The sequence below is a fragment of the Pan paniscus genome, chromosome 1, assembly GCF_029289425.2.
Source record: "Pan paniscus chromosome 1, NHGRI_mPanPan1-v2.0_pri, whole genome shotgun sequence".
In the NCBI taxonomy this organism is placed as follows: domain Eukaryota; kingdom Metazoa; phylum Chordata; class Mammalia; order Primates; family Hominidae; genus Pan; species Pan paniscus.
Genome location: NC_073249.2, coordinates 81,562,416 through 81,586,725, shown reverse-complemented (window position 1 = coordinate 81,586,725; position 24,310 = coordinate 81,562,416). Strand labels below are relative to the sequence as shown.

At 39.1% G+C, this 24,310-nt stretch overlaps 1 protein-coding gene across 2 annotated transcripts; it reads left to right on the top strand.

Moving 5' to 3' along the window:
• The first annotated feature begins 680 nt into the window (after positions 1-680).
• TIPRL (TOR signaling pathway regulator) lies at positions 681-24,283 on the top strand. Of its 2 annotated transcripts, XM_003824610.5 has the most exons (7): positions 681-1,135; positions 5,865-6,044; positions 6,742-6,841; positions 13,553-13,684; positions 18,728-18,823; positions 21,093-21,155; positions 22,081-22,386. In XM_003824610.5, exons 1-7 carry the CDS (start codon positions 1,032-1,034, stop codon positions 22,222-22,224), a joined length of 819 nt encoding a protein of 272 aa, XP_003824658.1. In that variant the 5' UTR covers positions 681-1,031; the 3' UTR covers positions 22,225-22,386. The 2 variants fall into 2 exon arrangements, with proteins under 2 accessions (XP_003824658.1, XP_014197603.1); XM_014342117.5 differs by lacking the exon at positions 13,553-13,684 and having other exon boundaries at positions 699-1,135; positions 22,081-24,283.
• The last annotated feature ends 27 nt before the right edge of the window (positions 24,284-24,310 follow it).

Sequence of the window (24,310 nt, the reverse complement as noted above, 5' to 3'; positions counted from 1 at the left end):
CTTTGAATCCACCTATGATCTGTAAGCCTCTCCTTCAAGACATCCCACTTCCTTAGCCTGAACCAATGTATATCTTCCATATGTCGACTTATTTTACCTGCAATTCCCAACTCCCTAAAATGTATAAAACAAAGAGTAATGCCACCGCTTCAGATGCTCTTTGTTAGGACCTCTTGGGACTATTCCCTGGGCCATGGTCACTCATATTGGTTCAGAATAAATCTCTTTAAAACCTTTTACAGAGTTTGTTTTTTTTTCCATTAACAAAATCATCTCATTTTGAGGCAACTGAAGCCTAAAATCGTTAGAGAAGCGCTTTGCCCAAGGATTCACACAATAGTGTTGCAAAAGGAGACTTAGCACTAAGTCGGCTGTGTTGTTTTCACTATACTGGGTGCCTACATAGCAACTAGACCATGGAAAGTCTTCGCATATCTACGAGGATGCAATTTTTGATAGGAGTTGGTCATAGTCAAGAGTGGCTAGATGGACACTTCTAAATCTTGTTGGTGCTGGATTTCCTAAACTCTGTGGGATTACTTCTTTTTTTGACCTCAAAACAGAAAAATTTCCTCTGTAACACGATTCACTAACACATGAGGTAATTACACTGCTTTGAGGTCTGTAAGGATCAAGTTGGAACTGTCATCCCCTTCCCCGGCAGTCCCTAAAAATCCTTCGAGATGACGTCACCCAACGAGTTCAGGAGGGCGGTGCGTTCCTAACCACACCTTCTGCAACCCAAGTGCCGCCCCTCAGGCTTTCTCCTTTTTCCTTTTTTCCGGAACGTCGGAACGTAAGACGTGGGTCACGCAACAAGAGCAACTAGTCCCGGAAGCAAAAAGCAAAGAGGCGGAGAAGAAGACGGGAAGCAGAGCCCGCGTCCGGGTCGGCCGGCAGGGGGCGGGGCCGGGCATGGTAACGGCTCGGAAGCCTAGGAGGCTGGGTCGGAGGGAGGCGGAGGAACCGGTGTTCGCCGCCGCCGCTGCTTCAGCTTATTCCTTGTGGCCTCTGCGGGTCCTGCCTCAGCCATGATGATCCACGGCTTCCAGAGCAGCCACCGGGATTTCTGCTTCGGGCCCTGGAAGCTGACGGCGTCCAAGACCCACATCATGAAGTCGGCGGATGTGGAGAAGTGAGGCTTCGGGGCACGGGGTCTGGGCGCTGGCCGGTTGCTGGCCCAGGGCGGGAGGCAGGGCGAACTCTGTGCAGCCCCTCCCCTTTTCCCTGAGGCGGAGGTTCGGTCCCTCCGGACCGGACCTTTGATTGACAACTTCGATAAATAATCCAGTCACATTTCCGGACCCTTTGGTTGGGGATCGCCAGGCGCTGCTTTCGTGAACTGTCAATCCGCCTGGGTTTGAGTAGAGTGTGACTGTTCTGGTGGACTTTCCCCTCACCAAACGTCTCCTCCTGCCTCAGCCTGCACCACCTTTCTTTCTGGGTGGCTGTTGCCTGTTTTTTTAGGGGTTAATGACGGGGATGATTTATAAGTTTGGTTTTTGTCACGTCAGGTGCTGTGCCCGGCGCTTGAGATAGGAAATGTAAAAGACAACGTGCGCCTCAATTCACAGTCTCGTGAGAGAGACAGACAATTATATTACAGCGTGAATAAATGTAATGAAGATGTATACACGGAGTGATGTGAGGTCTTTCAGGGGCTCGAACCATCTGGGAAATTGGGATGCCTGAACTGAATCTTTATAAAACCGTTGCGGGGGGCGGTGGATAGGTACATGCCACCAGGTCAGGCAGAGTGAGTTGTGATGCGTTTTTGATGCCTGGGCTGAATCTTGACAAAATTTAGGGGAATCAGGGGACGCATGTAAAGCTGGGGGCTCAGGGAGAGTGAAAGCTATGATGTGTTTAAAGAGCTGTGTCCGTGTGATTGGAGCGTGAGGTACCATAGGGGGTGTTGTGAGAGATGAGAGGTAGGCCCCAGGGGAATCAAGATACTGAGGGAATTTTTATGCCTGGCTAAGGAGTTTTCAATTTTATCTGACAACCGCTGGGTGTAATTTTATCCAAAGGAGCTGCATTATCAGATGTACGCTCTGAAAGATTTCTCTGGAGGCCATGTTGAGGCTGGATTGCAGGTCCGCAGGGATGGAAAGGAGACCAGTTAGTAAGAGAAAAGATAGGTTTTAGAAGATTAAGTCCCTGGGATGGCCAGCTGATGGGAGGAGAAATAAAAAAGGAAGAGTCTATGCTGATGACAAGATCTCTGGCTTGGATTTTTGCATGTATCGTATGCCTTTGAACAAGATGAGAAGCACAGGAGGAGGAGGAGCAGATGGGGGCAGGGTGTTGGTTAGAGGATGAGTTTAGTTTATTGAAATGTGAGGTGGGTATAGGTCATAAAGTGAAGATGTGTAGTAGGCATTTAGATATATTTATCTTGGAGCTCAAAAAAGTTAACGTCTGTGGGTTTAAGTTTGGGAATTATCTGCTTATATTTGGTACCTGGAGCTTTGGGAATGAATTAAGGTATCTAGAAGTCATCCAGAGGAAAAGGTCATAAAATAGAACCCTAAGTGAGTACTTGCATTTTAAGATTTGAGCAGAGGGAGTGACCAGGGAAGAGAGGAAAGTAATGAAACGATGTTTGCTTCCTAATTCAAGAAAATAAGTGGTAATATTCTAGTAGACTCACTGAAAAAAATTAGGAAAATACAGAAAAGAAAGGAAAAAAATTTCCCTTCATCCCACCACAAATTGAATTACTTTTTTGAGTTTTTCCTCTCTATATCTTTCTTTTCTTTTCTTTTTTTATAACTTTTTTTTTTTTTTTTGGTATTTTTAGTAGAGACGGAGTTTCTGCATGTTGCTCAGGCTGGTCTCGAACTCCCGACCGCAGGTGATCTGTCCGCCTTGGCCCCCCAAAGTGCCGGGATTACAGGCGTGAGCCACTGCGCCCAGCCTTGTATAACTTTTATTTATTTTTTATTTTGTTTTTTTGAGACAGAGACTCACTCTGTCGCCCAGGCTGGAGTGCAGTGGCACAGTCTCAGCTCACTGCAGCCTCCGCCTTCCAGGTTCAAGTGATTCTCCTGCCTTAGACTCCCTGGTAGCTGAGACTACAGGCGCGTGCCACCACGCCTGGCTAATTTTTGTATTTTTATTTATTTATTTATTTTTAATTTTCTTTTCTTTTTTTTTTTCTTATTCTTTCTATTTTTATTTTGAGATGGAGTTTCACTTGTTGCCCAGGCTGGAGTGCAATGGCGCCATCTCGGCTCACTGTAACCTCCACCTCCTGGGTTCAAGCGATTCTCCTGCCCAGCCTCCCAAGTAGCTGGGATTACAGGCATGCATCACCACGCCCAGCTAATTTTGTATTTTTAGTAGAGATGGGGTTTCACCATGTTGGTCAGGCTGGTCTTGAGCTCCTGACCTCAGATGATCCACCTGCCCTCGGCCTCCCAAAGTGCTGGGATTACAGGCATAAGCCACCGCACCCGGCCTCCTCTCCATATAACTTTCTGTGACAAATTGCCGATTGGTGCAAAAGTAATTGCGGTTTTTAATTGCAAAACCGCAATTACTTTTGCACCAACATAATACAATATATAATTATATTATATATAAAGCAGTCAGCTTCAAACTGGGGCCCCCATGTAATTTACTTACAGATTCTCCAAGCGATGGCTGTATACATGGAGAGTTTTAAGGGAATAAAATTCCATATCTACGATCTCCTTATGTATTATTTTAAAAACAAATTTGCCCGAGGCCGGGTGCGGTGACTCACTCCTGTAATCCCAGCACTTTGGGAGGCTGAGGCAGGCGGATCACCTGAGGTCAGGAGTTCAAGACCTGCCTGGACAACATGGTGTAACCCTGCCTCTACTAGAAATACAAAAAAAATTATCTGGGGGTGGTGGTGCAGGCCTGTACTCCCAGCTACTCCGAAGGCTGAGGCACGAGAATCACTTGAACTTGGGAGGTAGAGGTTGCAGTACGCTGAGATCGTGCCACTGTGCTCCAGCCTGGATGATAGAGTAAGACTCCGTCCCCCACCCTCCGCCAAAAAAAAAAAAAATGCCTTTTTTTTTATATGACAAAAGGAAGACTTACCCTCACCAATCCCAAATTTTTCTGTGATGCATTATCATAGATTGTAAAAACCACTAAGGTGCTAAATAAATTGGTTGGGTAAAATATTGGATTAAAGAAGCTCTTCTAATGAATATTTAAGGCACCTTAAAGCCACAGGAGCTTCCTGTCTTCTCTCCTTGTAACTAGTTATACCTGTTTTTAAGTGGGAAGTTTGATGATGTTAGAAATAGGGCATTTTCAGGCCGGGCGCGGTGACTCACGCCTGTAATCCCAGCATTTTGGGAGACCGAGGCAGGTGGATCACCTGAGGTCAGGAGTTCGAGACCAGCCTGGCCAACATGGTGAAACCCTGTCTCTACTAAAAATACAAAAATTAGCCGGGCATGGTGGCACGTGCCTGTAATCCCAGCTCCTAGGAGGGCTGAAACAGGAGGATTGCTTGAATCTGGGAGGCAGAAGTTGCAGTGAGCCAAGATCGTGCCATTGCACTCCAACCTGGGCAACAGAGCGAGACTCCGTCTCAAAAAAAAAAAGAGGGCATTTTGGCCTATGTTTAAGAAACTATATTTAGAACACTGAAGGACTGTAAATTGTAAATTAGTAACAGTGATTCTTTTACATATATGAGTGGAATATTTTATAGGACTGCCACATTTTTCCAGATATATTGGTTAGAATCCACAGACTCACATATTATTTCACATTTGGTATGCATTATTCAAGTTAAAACTTATTTTATGGAATCTTATGGAATATATATTCCAATTACAGTTTATTGTATCTAATCTTTTAAGTATTTAATATTTTCTATCTCCTAATAACAAAGAATAAATTTTACTTAAAATTATGATGAAAGTTAACATTGTTAGTCCTGAAGACCATTGTTAACATTGTGCAGTCCTGAAGACCTGCACCTCAAAGTTAGATCACTGATATGTGCACACAGAAATACACGTTTAGATGTAATAAATATACAATGTGTGTCCAGTTTTTTTCTTACTATTTTATCATAAGCATTTTTTCATATTATTATAGTCTCTCTTTAAACATTTGTAATGGTTCCATAATATTTCATCATATGGATATACTTTGGTTTGCATAATCATTTGTTGCTTTATAATGAAACATTCAGAGTATTTCTTTTTCATGATTATAAGTAAAGCCATTATAAGTATTAATGTGTATAATATTTTTCTGTACTTGGAATTATTCTTTAGTACAGGTATCCTAAAACTGATACTTTGGGTCATAAGTGTGTAAATTATGTTAAATTCCTGTGATTTTTTTTTTTTTTTTGCTTGATTGTTGCCCCAGGGTGAAATGTAAATTGACACAGTCCTTCTGAAAGTCTGTGTAGGCAAGTGCTGAGTTCCCTCATCAGTGTCAGGTGCTTTTGCTTTTTTCATCACCACGTTTTGAAACTTTTAACAATTGAGAATTTTAATGGAAAAATTATTTTCCTACAAGGGACAGTATCTTTAATTGCTTTGCTATCTTTTCTTCATACCCTCATGATATATATTATAGTAATATCTGTGTGCTATATATTATAGTAGTATAATAAGCTATTATATTACGTATTTGTATATTTATCTTATTTAGCCCACTACCTAGTACAGTGCCATATGATGATGAAAGAATGGATGATGAAAGCATTTTATAGACCTTGCAAATATATCATATTGATTAAATCATATGCTGTGTAACTCATTCAGCAAGTAGGAAGAATTCTGTTGGGATGGAAAAGAAACAAAAATGCCAACAGCGATATAAAATTATCTCACCCGACTTTTGGTTACGTATAGATTAGCCGATGAATTACATATGCCATCTCTCCCTGAAATGATGTTTGGAGACAACGTTTTAAGAATCCAGCATGGGTCTGGCTTTGGAATTGAGTTCAATGCTACAGATGCATTAAGATGTGTAAACAACTACCAAGGAATGCTTAAAGTGGCCTGTGCTGAAGAGTGGCAAGAAAGCAGGTGAGAATCCGGTCAATTAGGTTAAACAAAAAAGGTAATTAGGTTAAACAAAAGAGAAAAGACTTGAAAAAATATTCAGTAATGATACGTGTGTGTTGTTAGAATGAAGGGCTGGTATTATTAAACTTGAGAGTTGTATCATTCTAGAATTCGTTTTTCTCAGACATAAAAATGGAAGTTAATTACCCCACTGCTTGAATACTTGTTAAAGTGAATTACAACTGAGCTGAGCTATGTACGTTGTCGATTTTTCAGCGTTCCTTACTGAAGAGGCAGTAGGCTATACTTAATGTTCCTGTTTTTAAGAAAAAATGTTTACTTATGATATGCTTAATAAATACCCTATTTGAGAAGCATTGAAATTAAGACAACATGTTTTTCTTTGATAGTCAAATCAGCAATTATTTACTTTGTGCCTAATATGTACTAAGTACCTTAGATGATACAAATAAGTATAAACCTTTAAACCATGTCCTCAGGCCGTATACAGACTAATTGAAAAGACTACATCAGTACATGACAGGTTAAATAATAAATGCAGAAAAACTGTAAGAAAAACCTTGTACTGGTGAATTATAACAAGTGTATATATTTAATAGGATATGTTATTATAGAATATAATTTGATGTGATATATAAATACAGAAAATCTCTATTCTGCGTCACTGAATCTGATCCTTCTCATTTTGGTATTTGAGGACGGAGGGTGAACACTCCAAAGAGGTTATTAAACCATATGATTGGACCTATACAACAGATTATAAGGGAACCTTACTTGGAGAATCTCTTAAGTTAAAGGTAAATCTTACTTTTTTCTTTCATGAGTCATTGATTGTCTTGGACAGTCTGAGCATTAGAACTTTCTAGTAATGAGTTATTTTTTGCAACTATTTTTATCGTCCTTGTTTTCTGTTATGGCATTCCTCAGAACCTAATGTGAGGGGGTTTTGCTTGTTGACTTATCAGTAGAAAATAAAAGACGGCATTAGTGGAAAAATTTATTTTTAAAAGTGTAGTTGGTGGCAACGGCAGACGGCCTTGTTGTTATCATTATCACTATCAAGAAACATTAAAATGTGTTTCGGGCCTTGGTAATGTATTACATGATTTAGACAGAACCTGCTAGCTTGTAGCTTACAAGTTTATAGATGAACAAATATATGAGCAAAAAGAACTTCTGGTTAGACAAAGTAGGTTTATGCCCTGTCTGCCCTGAGTATGAACCTGAAATGACTTTAGGAAGTTACTTAATTTGAGTCTCAGTTTTATCAATAAATTGGGTAAACAGAAATATCTACCTCAAAGCAGAGTTTTGATGTGAAATAACTTATGGGAAGCTCTCAATAAATTCTAAAGCTCTATATTAGTATTAAGTCCTGTGTGTGTAAGCCCTGCTTGAGAAGAGATTGGGGCCAGGCGCAGTGGCTCACGCCTGTAATCCCAGCACTTTGAGAGGCCGAGGCAGGCAGATCACGAGGTCAGGAGCTCGAGACTAGCCTGACCAACATGGTGAAACCCCTTGTCTATTAAAAAAAAAAAATTAGCTGGGTGTGGTGGCGCACACCTGTAATACCAGCTACTCAGGAGGCTGAGGGAGGAGAATTGCTTGAACCCGGGAGGTGGAGGTTGCAGTGGGCCAAGATCGCGCCACTGCACTCCAGCCTGGGCGACAGAGTGAGACTCTGTCTCAAAAAAAAAAAAAAAAAAGAGATTGGGCCAGGTGCAGTGGCTCACGCCTGTAATCCCAGCACTTTGGGAGGCCAAAGTGGGTGGATCATGAAGTCAGGAGTTCAACACCAGCCTGGTCAACATGGTGAAACCCCATCTCTACTAAAAATACAAAAATTAGCCAGGCATGGTGGAGCGTGCCTGTAGTCCCAGCTACTCGGGAGGCTGAGGCAGGAGAATTGCTTGAACCCGGGAGGCAGAGGTTGCAGTGAGCTGAGATCACACTACTGCATTCCAGCCTGGGCAACAGAGAGTGAGGTTCCCGTTTCAAAAAAAAAAAAAGAGAGAGAGATTCATGGTAAATAACGCTAGGAAGATGGAATTGGTAGGTCTTATATTGTGAAGTTAGCTGTATTTTGAAATCTTATAGTATGACTGAAATGAAGCAAATCTGGGCTGGGCTCAATGGCTCACGCCTGTAATCCCAGCACTTTGCGAGGCCAAGGAGGGCAGATTACTTGAGGTCAGGAGTTCGAGACCAGCTTGGCCAACATAGTGAGACCGCACCTCTACTAAAAATGTAAAAATTAGCCAGGCCTGGTGGCGTGTGTCTGTAATCCCAGCTACTTGGGAGGTTGAGGCAGGAGAATCACTTGAACCCAGGAGGTGGAGGTTGCAGTGATCCGAGATCACGCCACTGCACTCTAGCCTGGGCAACAGAGAAAGGCTCTGTTTCAGAAAAACAATAAATAAAATAAAATAAAGCAAATTTGGTTTAGGTTGAATGTCTCTAAATATCACAGACTATTATATAGAATGAATTTATTTCAGTGTAACCTGAAATATTTATATTAAAAGTAGCTATTGGAAACCCTATGTCACCCGGGCACAGTGGTTCACACCTGTAATCCCAGCACTTTGGGAGGCCGAGGCAGGCAGATCACCTGAGGTTAGGAGTTGGAGACTGGGGAGGCTGAGGCAGGAGAGTTGCTTGAACCCAGGAGGCAGAGTTGCAGTGAGCCAAGATCACGCCACAGTGCTCCAACCTGGGCTTCAGAGTGAGACTCCATCTCAAAACAAGGAAACCTGATATCATACGTTGGTGCTTAGGCAGAAATGTTAAGAAGATAGTGTTGTGTCTGGGCCCCTTTTCTCTGCAGAAATTTTTAGAGTCTCATGAAGATAAAAGTTCATAGCAGGAACTTAATGATTGTTATCTTCAGTTTCTGCTATTATTACAGTCCAAGCTTTAACTATTTTTCTGTGCTTCCAGGAAAAAACTCATTCATTCATTCAACAGATATTTCTTGAGCTCTTGCTCTATGCCAGGCACTAATGCTAGGAGCCTTGGATACAGCAGAGCAGACAAAAATTCCTCCTTTACAGTCTAATGGGAGAGCAAGGTTATTTCAGTCCCTTATACTACTTCATAGATTAGTGTTCTCCTCCCTCCTCTCTTCTGATTGAAAAACTTTGTAGAGACCATTTGATATTTCATTGCCAGGAGTGAGGAAATGGGAACTTGTTTTAAACCCATACAATAATGATGATGACTTACTTTGTGGACTGACTTAGGAAAAGCCTCCTGGAGGTTATGAAGCAGCATTAGCTGTGACCAAGTGAGAACCATAGCTGTACAAACAAGGAGTGTGAGAGTAGTAGAAGGCAAAAAGCATTTGTTCAGTACTCTCCTATTGATACTTCAGCCTATAATGTGATTTGTTCTGAGGTGTTGCTGATAAATGTCAGTGTGATTACCCACTCACTGGTGGTAATGAGCTCAGGCTTTGGCAGAACACAGATCTGGGTTCAAAATCCCAGCGCCATCATTTGCCAGCTTGGAAAAGTAATTTAGGCTTACTTAGCCTTGTTTCAGTCACTTTGTTAAACTAGGGTAATACTAGTTGTGAAGTAGGAAATAAAATTATGTATGTAGGCTGGGTGTAGTGGCTCATGCCTGTAGTCCCAGCACTTTGGGAGGCTGAGATGGATCACTTGAGCTCAGTAGTTCAAGACCAGTCTGGGCAACATGGTGAAACCCCATCTCTACAAAAAATAGAAAAATTGGCGGGTCTGGTGGCACGTGTCTATAGTCCCAGCTACTCAGGAGGCTGAGGTGGGAGAATCAGTTGAGCCCAGGAAGGCGAGGCTGCAGTGAGCTGTGATTGTGCCACTGTACTCCAGCCTGGGTGACAGAGCGACACCCTATCTCAAAACAGTGTGTGTTTTGCAGTAAGATCTCAATAAACGGCAGCTGTTACTATGATAATATAGTATATCAAGTATTAGGGAACCTAAGTTAATATTGTAATACCTAGAATAAAAATAGATATATTATCTATGGTATATTATTATATTAAGTAGCAGCCCAAATGGACTAAGGCCTAATAATTTCAATCACCTCTGGAATCCCTAGTGTCTTTTATTTCAGTTGGTTCTGGGTTATGACATCTAGGCTTCTAATTTGCCTCTTTATTTTCATTTCAGTTCTAGGATGATGGTGTTTTCCTTCAGAGAGGATTTTTGTTTAGTTCTGACAGGCGCTCGAGAATATTCATAGTCAAGGACAGAGCTCTGCAAACTTCTTCTGTAAAGAGTCAGACGTAAATATTTTAGGCTTTGTGGGCCTTAGAGTCTCTGTTGCAGCAACTCAGCTGTGCTATCATAGTCTAAATCACTCATAGACAATATATAAATGAATGGGCATGGCTATGCTTTAATAAAACTTTATGGACAGTGAAATTTGAATTTCATGTAATTTTTATGTGTCATGAAATATTTTTCTTTTGATTTTTTTTCTCCAATTATTTAGCCATTATTAGCTTGCAGCCCATAAAAATAGGTAACAGGGCAGATGTGAGCTGCATGTCTTAGTTTGCCTGCCTTGGTCTAGGACCAGAGTTTGAGGTGTACTGGGCCTGCAGATAAGAAGCTCTGAGGCTGGGCACAGTGGCTCATACCTGAATCCCAATACTTTAGGAGGCTGAGGCAGGCGGAACACCTGAGGTCAGGAGTTCGAGACCAGCCTGGCCAACATGGCAAAACCCTGTATCTACTAAAAACACAAAAAAATTAGCCAAGCGTTGTGGCATGTGTGTGTAATCCTCGCTACTTGGGAGGCTGAGGCACAAGAATTGGTTGAACCCAGGAGCTGGAGGGTGCAGTGAACTGAAATGGTGCCACTGCATTCCAGCCTGGGCAACAGAGCGAGACTCTGTCTCAAGGAAAGAAAAAAAAAGTTCTGAAATCACTATAGCTCTTTAGGGTGTCATCTCTGATTTGGGAGGAAGCAGGAAATTCTCCAGGGTCCTTGTCCTTAGTGAGCACTGAGCAGTGATGGCACCAAAAGCTAGCAGAGCCCAGCTTCTTCTCTGGATCAGCCAGTGCTATGCCTCAGGGCAAAAGCCAGCCAAGTACAGACTTACTTTTCTCGGCTCCAGTCTTTTTCCAGATCTCAGCCCAGTAACTCCATACTGCCTTGGCCATTTGATGCTTTTAGGAAGTTTTTGGGTTTTTTAGCCAGCTTTTTAAATTGTCTTCAGCAAGAATGTTTGTCTAGATTACTTATTCTGCCAATACTGTTCCATATGTTTTTTATTTTTTTGAGATAGAGTTTCGTTCTTGTCGCCCAGGCTGGAGTGCAATGGTGTGATCTCAGCTCATTGCAACCTCTGCCCCGCGGGTTCAAGCGATTCTCCTGCCTCAGCCTCCTGAGTAGCTGGGATTACAGGTGCCTGCCACCACGATCAGCTAGTTTTTGTATTTTTAGTAGAGATGGGGTTTCACCATATTGGCTAGGCTGGTCTCAAACTCCTGACCTCAAGTGATCCGGCCTCCCAAAGTGCTGGGATTATAGGCATAAGCCACCGCGCCCAGCCCATATGTTTTTTTTTTTTTTTTTGAGACGGAGTCTCGCTCTGTCGCCCAGGCTGGAGTGCAGTGGCGCGATCTCGGCTCACTGCAAGCTCCGCCTCCCGGGTTCACGCCATTCTCCTGCCTCAGCCTCCCGAGTAGCTGGGACTACAGGCGCCCGCTACCACGCCCGGCTAATTTTTTGTATTTTTAGTAGAGACGGGGTTTCACCGTGTTAGCCAGGATGGTCTCGATCTCCTGACCTCGTGATCCGCTATTTAGCTGGTTATTGTTTTTTTGTTGTATTTTTTAGATCCCTGGGTTCAGAGAGAGATATGTGGAGTTGAGGAAGACAGCTGAAAAGTATAAAGTTTTAGACATATTTAGCCTTGCAAATGGAGACAATAGCATAAATAAGTTAAATATGATATCCCTAACTCATGCTTTGTTTTTTGACTTTGTCTTTCATTTTATAAGAACAAGTACGTAAATGGAAAAACTGACAGATTCATTTTGACCAATCACTTACTGAAGGCATATGTGAAACATTAATGAAGCAATTTACTAATGAGAAAATTCAGATAATGATTAATTTTGGGGGATTCAGGAGTATCTATAAGGAGGATGTTAAAAATGTGTTCCTTTGAACTAAAATCAAATAAAAAGGATGAAATTTACAAGTGTGTGTATTTAACACTAATTTCAGTTGTGTAACCTTAGGCAGTCCTCGTTGGCAGACCAACTTTTGTTTAACTAGATCATAAACTTAATGTGTGATGCAGGGGACTGGTTATATGCCCTGCCCCTACACTCCAACTCCCTTCCCCTCCCAGTTTTCACCTCAAGAGTGGCCTTATACCTGCTCTGTACACAGTTGGAAGTAAAACTGCTTAGGGCTAAGTGTTATCTCTAAGTGACCATGGAAGAATTACGGACATTTTTTTACCTCCTGGAAATCATATACAAACTGCCACTTTCTTTTCATGGCATCTTTTCCCCCTACATTACTTAACGTTCCCTTAGATTTCCTCCCAAAATCTTTGCAGTCTTGTAAACAACATCCTTTGTAATTTTCTTCTGATTCTTATCTAGTTATCTCAAATTACTCTCCATCTGCTAATTTTGTCCATGAGTCAAAACAAATCACCTAATCATGACGGTTAAGTAAAGCTACATTTACTAAATATCTATGGTTTGACAAGCATTGTTGTGTTTGTTTATGGTAAACCTGTCAAGGAGTAAAACAGCTGAGCATTTTGTAGTGAAATTAGATGTGGTAGAAAATAGTATCACAATTCATACTTGGGTGCTGCTCAGGAGACACTTGAGTTTAATGAGCTCCTGATATGATCTGCCTTGGGACTGTTGATGCTTTTGTTGGATTACGTGTGTGCATGTCTTAGAGCTACAAAATAATACCTTGAAAAATTGCCAACTTCATTCAAAGCTCTTTGCAATGCTAAGAGTTTCCCTCAGAATTTCTCTACAAGTTCTTGTTTACCTCATTATTTAAAGCACTTTATTTTGTTGTAGGTTTTGGGGAGTTAGGTTGAGCAAATATCTAACATTCTAATGGAAAAATATTTTTTAAGTTCCATATGAATGTCCTAAAAGTGGCTTTCACAGCACAAATGTTCTATGACCTTCTATGATAGCAGTCGTTCATCACACTGACTGATGTTTAGTTGATTAATTTTCTCATAGTCACAACAGAAGTTGATTTTAATATGACTTGCATGAAAAATGATAAATTTTTACTCCTTTTTTTGTGAAGCTATAATATTGGGCATCTGTAATGTCTTCAGTTTTTCAGAATCAAGCCATATTCTGATCTTTTATATCGACTAATGACACCCAAATTTAGAACTGTGTGCTCTGGCTATGCAGAAAAGACTGATTGAAAAAGAAAAGAAAAGACTGCTTTCCTGTGTCTCTGTAGCTCCTCAACTTTTTTTTTAATGTGCTCCTCTTTAAAATTTTTTCCTTCAGGTTGTACCTACAACAGATCATATAGATACAGAAAAATTGAAAGCCAGAGAACAGATTAAGTTTTTTGAAGAAGTTCTCCTTTTTGAGGATGAACTTCATGATCATGGAGTTTCAAGCCTGAGTGTGAAGATTGTGAGTATTATTTTTATTTAAAATTAATATTTTTCTTGCATTCTTAACATCAGACAAAAATATGACTCACTTTGAATAACAGTGAGCCTGGCCGGGCGCGGTGGCTCACGCCTGTAATCCCAGCACTTTGGGAGGCTGAGGCAGGCTGGATCGCCAGGTCAGGAGACCGAGACCATCCTGGCTAACACAGTGAAACCCCGTCTCTACTAAAAATACAAAAAGTTAGCTGGGCATGGTGGCGGGCGCCTGTAGTCCCAGCTACTCGGGAGGCTGAGGCAGGAGAGTAGCGTGAACCCAGGAGGCGGAGCTTGCAGTGAGCCAGGGCTACTGCATTCCAGCCTGGGCGACAGAGCAAAAAAAAAAAAAAAAAAAAAAAGAATAACACTGAGCTTTAACATGATGTCATGTACAATTTCACTTGAATCGAGAGTGTATCTTATTGAATATCCATTATAAAATTCACAAAATATTTGTGTATTCTTAAGGCTTTATTTTAGCAAAGCATTTTTAATAGACCTGCCTGGCCACCTTGTAGTTTATTTGTTTATTATTTAACTCGAATGAAGACTGTGGCTTAATTTTCACATTTTGGATTAAAAACGATGTTGATAGGATCTGCAGACGGCAAGGTGGATGTCATTTTTTAAAATGATCCATGTGTTATGATTTCAGTGCATCATTCAACTACCACTTCAATTTTCAGCATGGTGGCGGGCACCTGTAGTCCCAGCTACTCGGGAGGCTGAGGCAGGAGAAGCGTGAACCCGGGAGGCGGAGCTTGCAGTGAGCTGAGATCGCACCACTGCACTCTAGCCCTCCAGCCTGGGCGACAGAGCAAGACTCCATCTTAAAAAAAAAAAAAAAAAAAAAAAAGAAGTAGAAAACACACATAACAAGTATGGTTATTCATATTTCTTTACCACTGCATTATAATTGGGTCTCTAATACTTTCCAGAAATAACTCAACTGAAACTTTTTACTAAATGCCTCATTCTTTAAGACCCAAAGACCAGCTAAAATATCACCTTTTCTACAAGGCCCTTCACAACTCCGTTACACAGAGTTAAATATCTCTTTTCTATACTCCTTTTTAAAAACCTCTCGATTAGGCCGGGCGCGGTGGCTCATGCCTGTAATCCCAGCACTTTGGGAGGCCGAGGCGGGCGGATCACGAGGTCAGGAGATCGACACCACGGTGAAACCCCGTCTCTACTAAAAATACAAAAAATTAGCTGGGCGCAGTGGCGGGCGCCTGTAGTCCCAGCTACCCGGGAGGCTGAGGCAGGAGAATGGCGTGAACCCGGAAGGCAGAGCTTGCAGTGAGCCGAGATCGTGCCACTGCACTCCAGCCTGGGCAACAGAGCGAGACTCCGTCTCAAAACAAACAAACAAACAAACAAAAACAAACAAAAAAACCTCTCAATTATAGCATTTGTCATGAGATCTGTCAAAGACAGAGACCCTAACATCAAACATTGTTCTTGGGGCATAATGATGGTGGATGCTGTGATTTAAAGAATGAAAATAATACAAAAGCAGCAACAGATTTGTTTTAAAGTCAAATTTTAGCTACTTGGGAGGCAGAGGCAGGAGGATTGCTTGAGCCCAGGAGGTCAAGGCTACAGTGAGCTATGATGGTGCCACTGCACCCCAGCTTGGGAGACAAAATAATTTTATTTTTAGATAAATAAAAAATTTTATTTTTCTTATCTAAAAATAAAATTAGTTTTTTCGGTGGAATCAAAGGATTTTGAAATTGTAGTGAATTTTTAGAGAATCATTTTTTGTAGCCTCCATATTTTATAGATAAGGCCTAAAAAGATAGCTTAAGGTCATGAAACTAATTGCAAAGTTTTCTTTGTATCATCTAATATGTATCATTATTCTAGCATTAGATAGTTGTTTTCATAGGCTTTACTTCTTTGCTCACTTATAACTCTAAATTCACTTTTTTTTGTTTAGATTTATTCTCTCTTCAGTTCACCTAGTCTTGTATCTTTCCACTTGTCTACCACCTGTTGAATTGACTATGCTAAATGTTCATTATGAGTTTGCATACCTGGGTGTGCATTTGTATCCAAGGGGGTATATATATCATGTCTATAAGTGGGTTGGTATTTGGAAAGCACATGTGGTTTTGTGGATGGAGTTGCTTGAAAGGATATGTGTATAAATATGTGTGTACAAGAATACATAGTAAGTCTTAAACTGAAGAGCATTTTTTTAACCAACTACTTTAAGCTGAAGTATTAGTTCATAGATATTACTACCCTGTAGTGAAATTTGTAGATGATTTAATCCACCTACTTTGCAGCAATCAACATATTTTAACTATAAAATTAAAGGAAATTGGTTTAGAATAAAATATATTTTAATACTTAAATGCATAATATGACTGCACCAAAGACATAATGAAGCAGTCAGGTACTTATATTTGCATATTGAGTCACCATAAATGTGACAGCAAAAAATGTAGGCTGACAGAGATGTAAGGTATCAATCAGTGACTCTAACACAATTTTCCAAAATGATGAACAACTCTTAGTGAAGTTCTAAGTAAGAAAAAGTGTAATCTTTCCTTGATTTGGAAAATAGTTGACTTCCTGGATAATTGAGTGATTTTTTTTTTATTATCTATGCAAAATGGAAATAGTTTCTAAAGTCAGATCATTATAAGTAGGCTTTTTCACCTCTGTGAATGCCTGGTAAGATACTGCAGGTTTTGTGGAATGCAGGACTGGACTTTGTTGTATAGGATTGTCCTGTGCATCCCAGATCTGTCGTTCTGGTCCCTTATTCACTAACTGTTGATATTGGTTGCTTATTGATGTGACAACAAAAAGTACCCTCACAAATTCCCAAACGTCCCCTAGGAAAGAACTACTGCCCTAAAATATGCTATTGTATTGGCACTAGAGTTCTGGTCTCCTAATTCCTACTCTCTCCACTGTGCCATGCTAAAATGATATTTCAGTTTACTGCCTGTGTTGTGTCCAATGTGACTGTTAGTAACTAATTCTGAAATTTGAAGAAATGTTGCAAGTCAGTTTTTCCATAAATTACACATATCACTGTGTATTAATGTCAAATAATAATGATGTGCTTCTCAATTTGTTATGACATCAAGTTGTCATAAGTCAGGTTATTTCTACAGCTTTCCTTTACTAAAAGTCTTTTTTTAAAGTCTGTTGCCGATAACCCCATCAGAATACACTTTGGCTCAGAGCCTTTTCTCCAGCAAAGGTATTAATACCTTCTAGCCTCAGTTTTATCCAGAAAATGGTTAATGAGCACCTGCTGTGTGCTAGGTACTTTTCTAAGCAATAGAGATGTGGTAATGAACAAAGCAGATATTTCCACCACCATGGAGCCTACAGTCAAGTGGAAACATAAATGAAGATAGTTACAAATCCGTTAATTCGTAATGGAGTGCTATGAGAGAGAATACCAAGAGAAATCTATTGTGGTATGGAATGGTAAGAAAGGCCCCTCTGTGGAAGTGACATGTGTACTGAAATCTGAAGGACAAGTGAACATTAGCCGGGAGAATACTCCAGGTAAGGGAAGAGGGTGTGTAATGGTCCCAAGGCAGAAAAGAATTTGGCCTGTGGCTGGTGACTCTCCAGGCAGTTAAGTCACTGTCATTACTGGGTTATCCTGTTATTTCTTCTTTCGTCATTAATGTAGCCTTGTGCTTATATGTAAGATTATAGGCAGTTCCCTGAATATATGTTATTATTTCATGTCTCAGTACTTTTTGTACATGCAGGTCCCCTTTCTGAAATTCTCCTTCCCATCTCCAGCTGTTCTTTCTGTGGTCAGCTCAAGCCTTGTCTTATCTGATGTTCTTCAGCAGACTTAGGTACTTCTTTCTCAAATGCTTATTGAGCCTTGTGCATACCCATTATAGCAGCTACCACATCCGTTTGACCTTTCCCTGGCTGATAACCTTTTTGAGCATTGGGATTCTATTTTTTCATTTATATAAATCCAAGACTTACTATAGTAAGAACTTGGTGTTAGTAGACAATAGGTATTTATTCAGCAAATGGCCAAGCATATTCATTTTAATTAATTAATTAATTTTGGGACAGGGTCTTGCTCTGTTGCCCAGGCTGGAGTGCAGTGGCACAATCATGGCCCACTGCAGCCTTGACCTCCCAGGCCCAAGCCATCCTCCCAGCTTAGCCTTACACGTAGCTAGGACTACAGGCTTGTGCCACCGTGCTTTGCTAATTTTTTGTACTTTTTGTAGAGATGGGGTCTGACTCTGTTGCCCAGGCTGGTCTTGAACTCCTGGGCTCAAGTGATCTTTCCACCTCAACCTTCCAAACTGCTGTGATTATAGGTGTGAGCCACCATGCCAGCTAAACATACTCATTTTAAAGACCCAAATACCTCACATTCCATTCAACCGCTCCCTGCCCACCACCAGGACCCACCTTCATACTTTCTCCACTGATTCTGCCTATCTTTAGTAGTTATACTTGGAAAGCAGAGGAATTTGTAGATGTGCCACAGATGAAAGATGTTAAGAATGTGTTATAGTGTTCTGATAAACCAGGTCTTTAGCAATATGTGATAGTGCCTACTGGTTGCACTGAATTAGAGCATTCTGTGTAAGGTCTGTTGCTTTGTTTTATGTAAAGTGAATAGGTGAGTAGTGACAAAGAACTAGGTTGTTCTTTCATTTTGGTTTTATTGGTGTTGACATTTACTATCAGTACCTGCCATTTTTTGAAATAAACATTATAATTTTTACATTACTTGGGTATGTTTTTAAGTCTTTTAAACCTCAATATCTCCTCACCTAGAAAAAATATTTTAGGAAACCGAAACTATGATGTTAAATAGTTTGCACAAGGTTTTGAGGCTAGTTGGAGCTAGGACAAAGAGCTTCTAGTTGAGAGATTTTTATAAACTGTGAATTCAGCCTTATTCCAGGGTTTTTTTTGTTTTTTGTTTTCAAATTTTTTCTTTCAGCAAAGTAATAAAATGTTTAATTTTTATTAAAATATTAATGTACCTTTTTTTTTTTTCCAGAGAGTAATGCCTTCTAGCTTTTTCCTGCTGTTGCGGTTTTTCTTGAGAATTGATGGGGTGCTTATCAGAATGAATGACACGAGACTTTACCATGAGGTATTTATTGTTGTTTAATGAATATACTAATTGATACTGGGCTTGTTTGTGTTGTTTAATTGTCAATCTGAGAATTTGAAATTAAACAATCTATATTATATGGCAGTCTTTCTAACTGTTAAGTCTGAGTGTTTCACATTCACTGTTGACTGCAGGCTATCATCAAAACATTACATTTCCTTTTACAAAGGTTCTGGTGACTCAAAATGTTTTCTAAAAGACACTCCCTAATTGGGGAGGGGTCTTTTGAAACAATTTTGTATGTACTTAATCCATGTTTAAGAAAACTGTCCTTTAACTCTTACCTTTGTTTACAGTATATGTTGTTTATGTAATGTCCTGATGTACATTAATATACAGGAAGTACATTAATATATTAATCAGGCCAAGGCTGGGCACTGTAGCTCACGCCTGTAATCCCGGCACTTTGGGAGGCCGAGGTGGGTAGATCACCTGAGATCAGGAGTTCGAGACCAGCCTGGCCAACATGGTGAAACCCTGTCTCTACTAAAAATACAAAAAATTAGCCAGGCATGGTGGCACGGACTTGTAGTCCCAGCTGCTACTTGGGAGGCTGAGGTGGGAGGATTGCTTGAGCTGGTGAAGGTTGAGGCTGCAGTGACAGAGCAAGACCCTGTCTCAAAGAAAAAAAAAAAAGAAACATACCTAAGTTATACAGTTAGTAGGTGGCAGAATTGGAATTTGAACCTAGTAGGATAGGATTGGATTGATGTTTTCTAAACCCTTCACTTAGGGGTTTTTTCTTGAAATAACATGGTTATAGTGATAGACCTTTTTTCTTTTAAAAGTGGTGGCAAAGTACTAAAGATAAGCTATATTTTTGTTCCCCAGAAAGAGAAATCTAAATTTTATTTTTATTTATTTATTTGAGATGGATGGAGTCTTGCTCTGTTGCCCAGGCTGGAATGCAGTGGCGCGATCTTGGCTCACTGCAACCTCTGCTTCCTGAGTTCAAGCGATTCTCATGTCTCAGCCTCCCTAGTAGCTGGGATTACAGGCGCCCACCACCACGACTGGCAATTTTTTTGTTGTTGTTTTTAATGGAGTGATGGGGTTTCACCATGTTGGCCAGGCCGGTCTTGAACTCCTGACCTCAAGTGATCCAATTGCCTCAGCCTCCCAAAGTGCTGGGATTATAGGCGTGAGCCACACCGCTCCTGGCCTAAATGTTAAAAATACTGTTTTAATTAAACAATATTGAATTTTAGGAATTTATCCTAAAAAGATTCTTTTATATAATAATCTACTAATATTAATCGGGCAATTACTCAGAGTTGTACGTACATGAATATTCACAGTAGTATTGTTTATAATAGCACAAAGGAAGGAAAGTAGGAACTTAATGCCCATTAAATGGCCATTAATTAAATTGTTTATATCCATATGGTATAAAATATATAATTATTAAAATTGGTTGCAGAGATTGATATTTAAGTAATTTTGAAAGATATTCATTTCAGTGTTGAACTTTCAAAAGCAAGTATGAATCTACTTACATAAGATTCTCTGTAGAGATTTCTAAGTATTAAAGATAGTGTTACCTATAAGCTGTGATCACTGATGATTTATACTTTTATATTATTTGATTTTTTTCCTACAGTGACTATTAATCTGTTTTTATTAATACAAGAGAGTGAAACCTTAAAGGCGTATAATTTTGTGGCTTTTCTTTTATTGAAAAGTGTTTCAAGAAGTAAATTATAATAAGTTGCTGTTCTAAAACCTAACCAAAAATCTTAAATGGGAAAAATTGAAGTACAAAAAAGGTGATTTTAAGTAAGCTATTTGGTAAGAGCTTTATGGAATGGGAAAGAATAAAAATTTTAAAGCATGTTTTGCAACATAAAAGTAGCACAATTATATAGGTAAATGATAAGATAGCTTAAGGGAAAGATGTTTCAAACTTGAAGTAATTTTAAAATCTCTTGCATATTTCATTTATACAAATTCATTATATACATTATTCATTTATATACATATTCTTTCAAAGTAAAATCTTTGCTATGTTTCTCTTACATGGTAATTATAAAATCTGTTTACATATGTGTATCATCATTATAATGTATAGAAATTGGAAATAATCCAATTTGAGTTAAATAGGAGTTATCTCAGTGCAGAACAAGATGTTCTCTTTAGACTGCATGCTGTTTTGACAACCTATCCTAAAATGTGGGCAGTCTATTTAATAGAAAGGATTTTGTAAATCAGTATAATTAAATTTATTGCAACTGTTTATTTTTAAATACAGGCTGACAAGACCTACATGTTACGAGAATATACATCACGAGAAAGCAAAATTTCTAGTTTGATGGCAAGTACTTAAATTTCAGTTTTTAGAAGTTAATTTTAATGTTTCATTTTAATTTAAGTAGCGTATACCCCTGATCCCAACCACCCAAGTTTTTACATCCCTAAACCCATTCATTCACCTAATGGGGCTCTATAGGATAAATTCTATGGGAGCATAACTTTTCTGACCTCACCTCAAATACAAGAACATTTAGAGCTGCTAGGTACTTAAGCCTCATCTAATCTAATTTTCACATTTTGTTCTAGAGAAATTGAAACCCAGAGGTGTGACTTATTCTGAGTCACATAGCTGGCTGGTGATGGATGTTCTTTCCACTTACCACCCTGCCGCCTTATTTCTTTCTACATAGTCTCCTTTTCTCTTCCGAAAATGTGGTGATTCTGTACCATAATTTGTTTGTTTTGGCATCATTTTTCTTTATTTTTTACTCCCCTGGGACCTGTGAAGCCTTCCTTAGAACTTAGGATTCTATAATGGGTTGCTTAAAAATTGATAACCTTCCTATAAACTTGATTTTATTTTTTCACGCTTAGTACGTGCTTCTGTCTGGGTATAGAATATACTTGGAACAGAAAAGTTACTACTTAGATTCTATTGTAGACTACATGCTGGGCTCTAACCGAAGACTAGTGTTTTCAAGTTACAAAAGCAGCAGATACATAGGGTTGGATTAAGATGTATTAAATTCTTAGGACATTTGTGGGAACATTATAGATTATATAACCCTGGGATCTTTGATGAAATCATTCAGTAACAAAGTTGAATGATTCAGTAACAAGAAATACCTATTATTTTTAGGAGCACATATGCATATATTGCACCTGATTTTAAAATTTCCATGCTTTATGAATGCTTGAACCAAAACATTTGTAAAAAATGTCAGTACAGTAACTGAATATGCTAATATGATTTATGTATTTCCTAGCATGTTCCACCTTCCCTCTTCACGGAACCTAATGAAATATCCCAGTATTTACCAATAAAGGAAGCAGTTTGTGAGAAGCTAATATTTCCAGAAAGAATTGATCCTAACCCAGCAGACTCACAAAAAAGTACACAAGTGGAATAAAATGTGATACAACATATACTCACTGTGGAATCTGACTGGACACCTTGGCTATTTGTAAGGGGTTATTTTTATTATGAGAATTAATTGCCTTGTTTATGTACAGATTTTCTGTAGCCTTAAAGGAAAAAAAAATAAAGATCGTTACAGGCAGGTTTCACTCAACTGCTATTTGTACTGTCTGTCTTCACATTCATATTCCAGATTTATATTTTCTGGAGTTAAATTTGGATGATTTCTAAATTATCACAAAGTGGGACCTCAGCAGTAGTGATGTGTGTGTCTCATGAGCAGTGAGCACAGTCTGCATTCATCATGAAACACTTTTCTACCACGAGGAGGTTAATGTAAATCACCGAATCCCAATGCCTTGTGACTTTCATAGGATTCCTGATCGTGCATGTTGATGTACTGGCTCTTCACTTTGGGCTTTCTGATGTTTATTCACACCTTTGGAGAGTTGCAACTTGCCACATACAAAATTAGTCTCATAGTGTAGTGAACTTCAACCCCAAAATTTTAAAAGTGTATTTCCCCCCAGTTTTAAATTGCCTTTGAAATTTAAAAAAAAAATTTAGACTTAGTACCAGAACCAAAAATACCTAGATTTTTGGAGAACTTATTACATACATAGAAACATGAATATGGTTTACCACTGTGTGTGTGTAGGATGTTAGAATTATCTGTCCTCCATCTTTAGGTGCTTTTTCTTAAATGTGGTTCTACTTATACTGATATTTTTAATTTCCATCTTCCATGCAACCTCACAGTGAATAAACCCCTTAAATGTGGTGCTGGTTCGAAAAAGTCTAAAGGGTTTATTAGGGGTTGTTTTTCGCAAATATTACATCAATCCTTAAAGCAACAAGATTAATTTTCTGCTTAAAATATTTGGGAAGATAGGTAAGGAGGAGGGGGTTTTAAAATATAAAAGCAAGTTTTTCTATTTTAAGGTGCATATTTGTAACATTACAGGGGATGAAGTAAAATGTAATTAATTAGCACAAGACTTAGGGAGTACAGAAAATACACAGAAGTAAATTTCAAATCCATTTGATTGTTTTCATAATGACCCCTTAGTCATTTTATATTCTTGTCCGCCTTTCTAGAAAAATGGTTGTCATAAAGTAGAAAGTGATTAAAAAGCATCAAATAAGAAATTATTTCAAGTGGATTTTTAAAAATAATTTTTTGAAGGGCAGGGGGAAAATTCACCCCTTTTCTGATTTGAAATATGTTGTACATATTTCCATTTGATGGATAAATCATTAAGTAAGAATATTTGATTTAAAGTATTAGCAAACCTCTTCAGGTATTAGCCTGAAGATAAATTTTAACAAAACATATACACTTGGGTATCCGTCATTGCTCAAACTCTATAGTGTATTGCTGGAGCCAATAGGCAGGGTATATTTTATTAGCTAAATTTGATATTTGTCTTCTGCCTTCTGTATCACCTCCAGGCTATAGGAAATCAGGATTTTGTTGGCTTTAAGAAAACACATGGTATGTTCACTGTATATTAAATATACCTGTATTTAATGTTTTCTCTTAGGACAGAAAAGTAGACACACACACACACACACACACACACGTTGTGTTCAGCTTTCTGTTTTATATTATTTGCCATTGAGATTAGAATAGAACAGGCTCTATTCATGCAAACTATACGAAATGAAAAACTTTTAAGACTCTTCATTAATTGGAGCTTCTGGGCAACATCGTGTGTGTGTGTGTGTGTGTGTGTGTGTGTGTGTATACAGACATTTTTTTTTTAACTTGTTGATTCAGATGTCTTGGTCCCTGAATAGTCCTAGATTACTTATTTTGAGAATTCATTGTTAAAAATTACAGGGAATTAAAATAATTGCCTTTTTTTTTAGAGGGTAAGAGATGGGTAGAAGAGTATGCCTCTGAAAATTTTATTAGTTTATTCTTGTGGAGGATACCAAGAAAATGTGTATTTGCCCATTGCTAAATATGATATATGCCATTTTATATTTATTTGTCCCAAGTGTCTTTTTGTAAGAGGAGAATAAACAATAAGGAATTACTGATCAAAGTTTTACTATTTCATTTATTTGAGTTT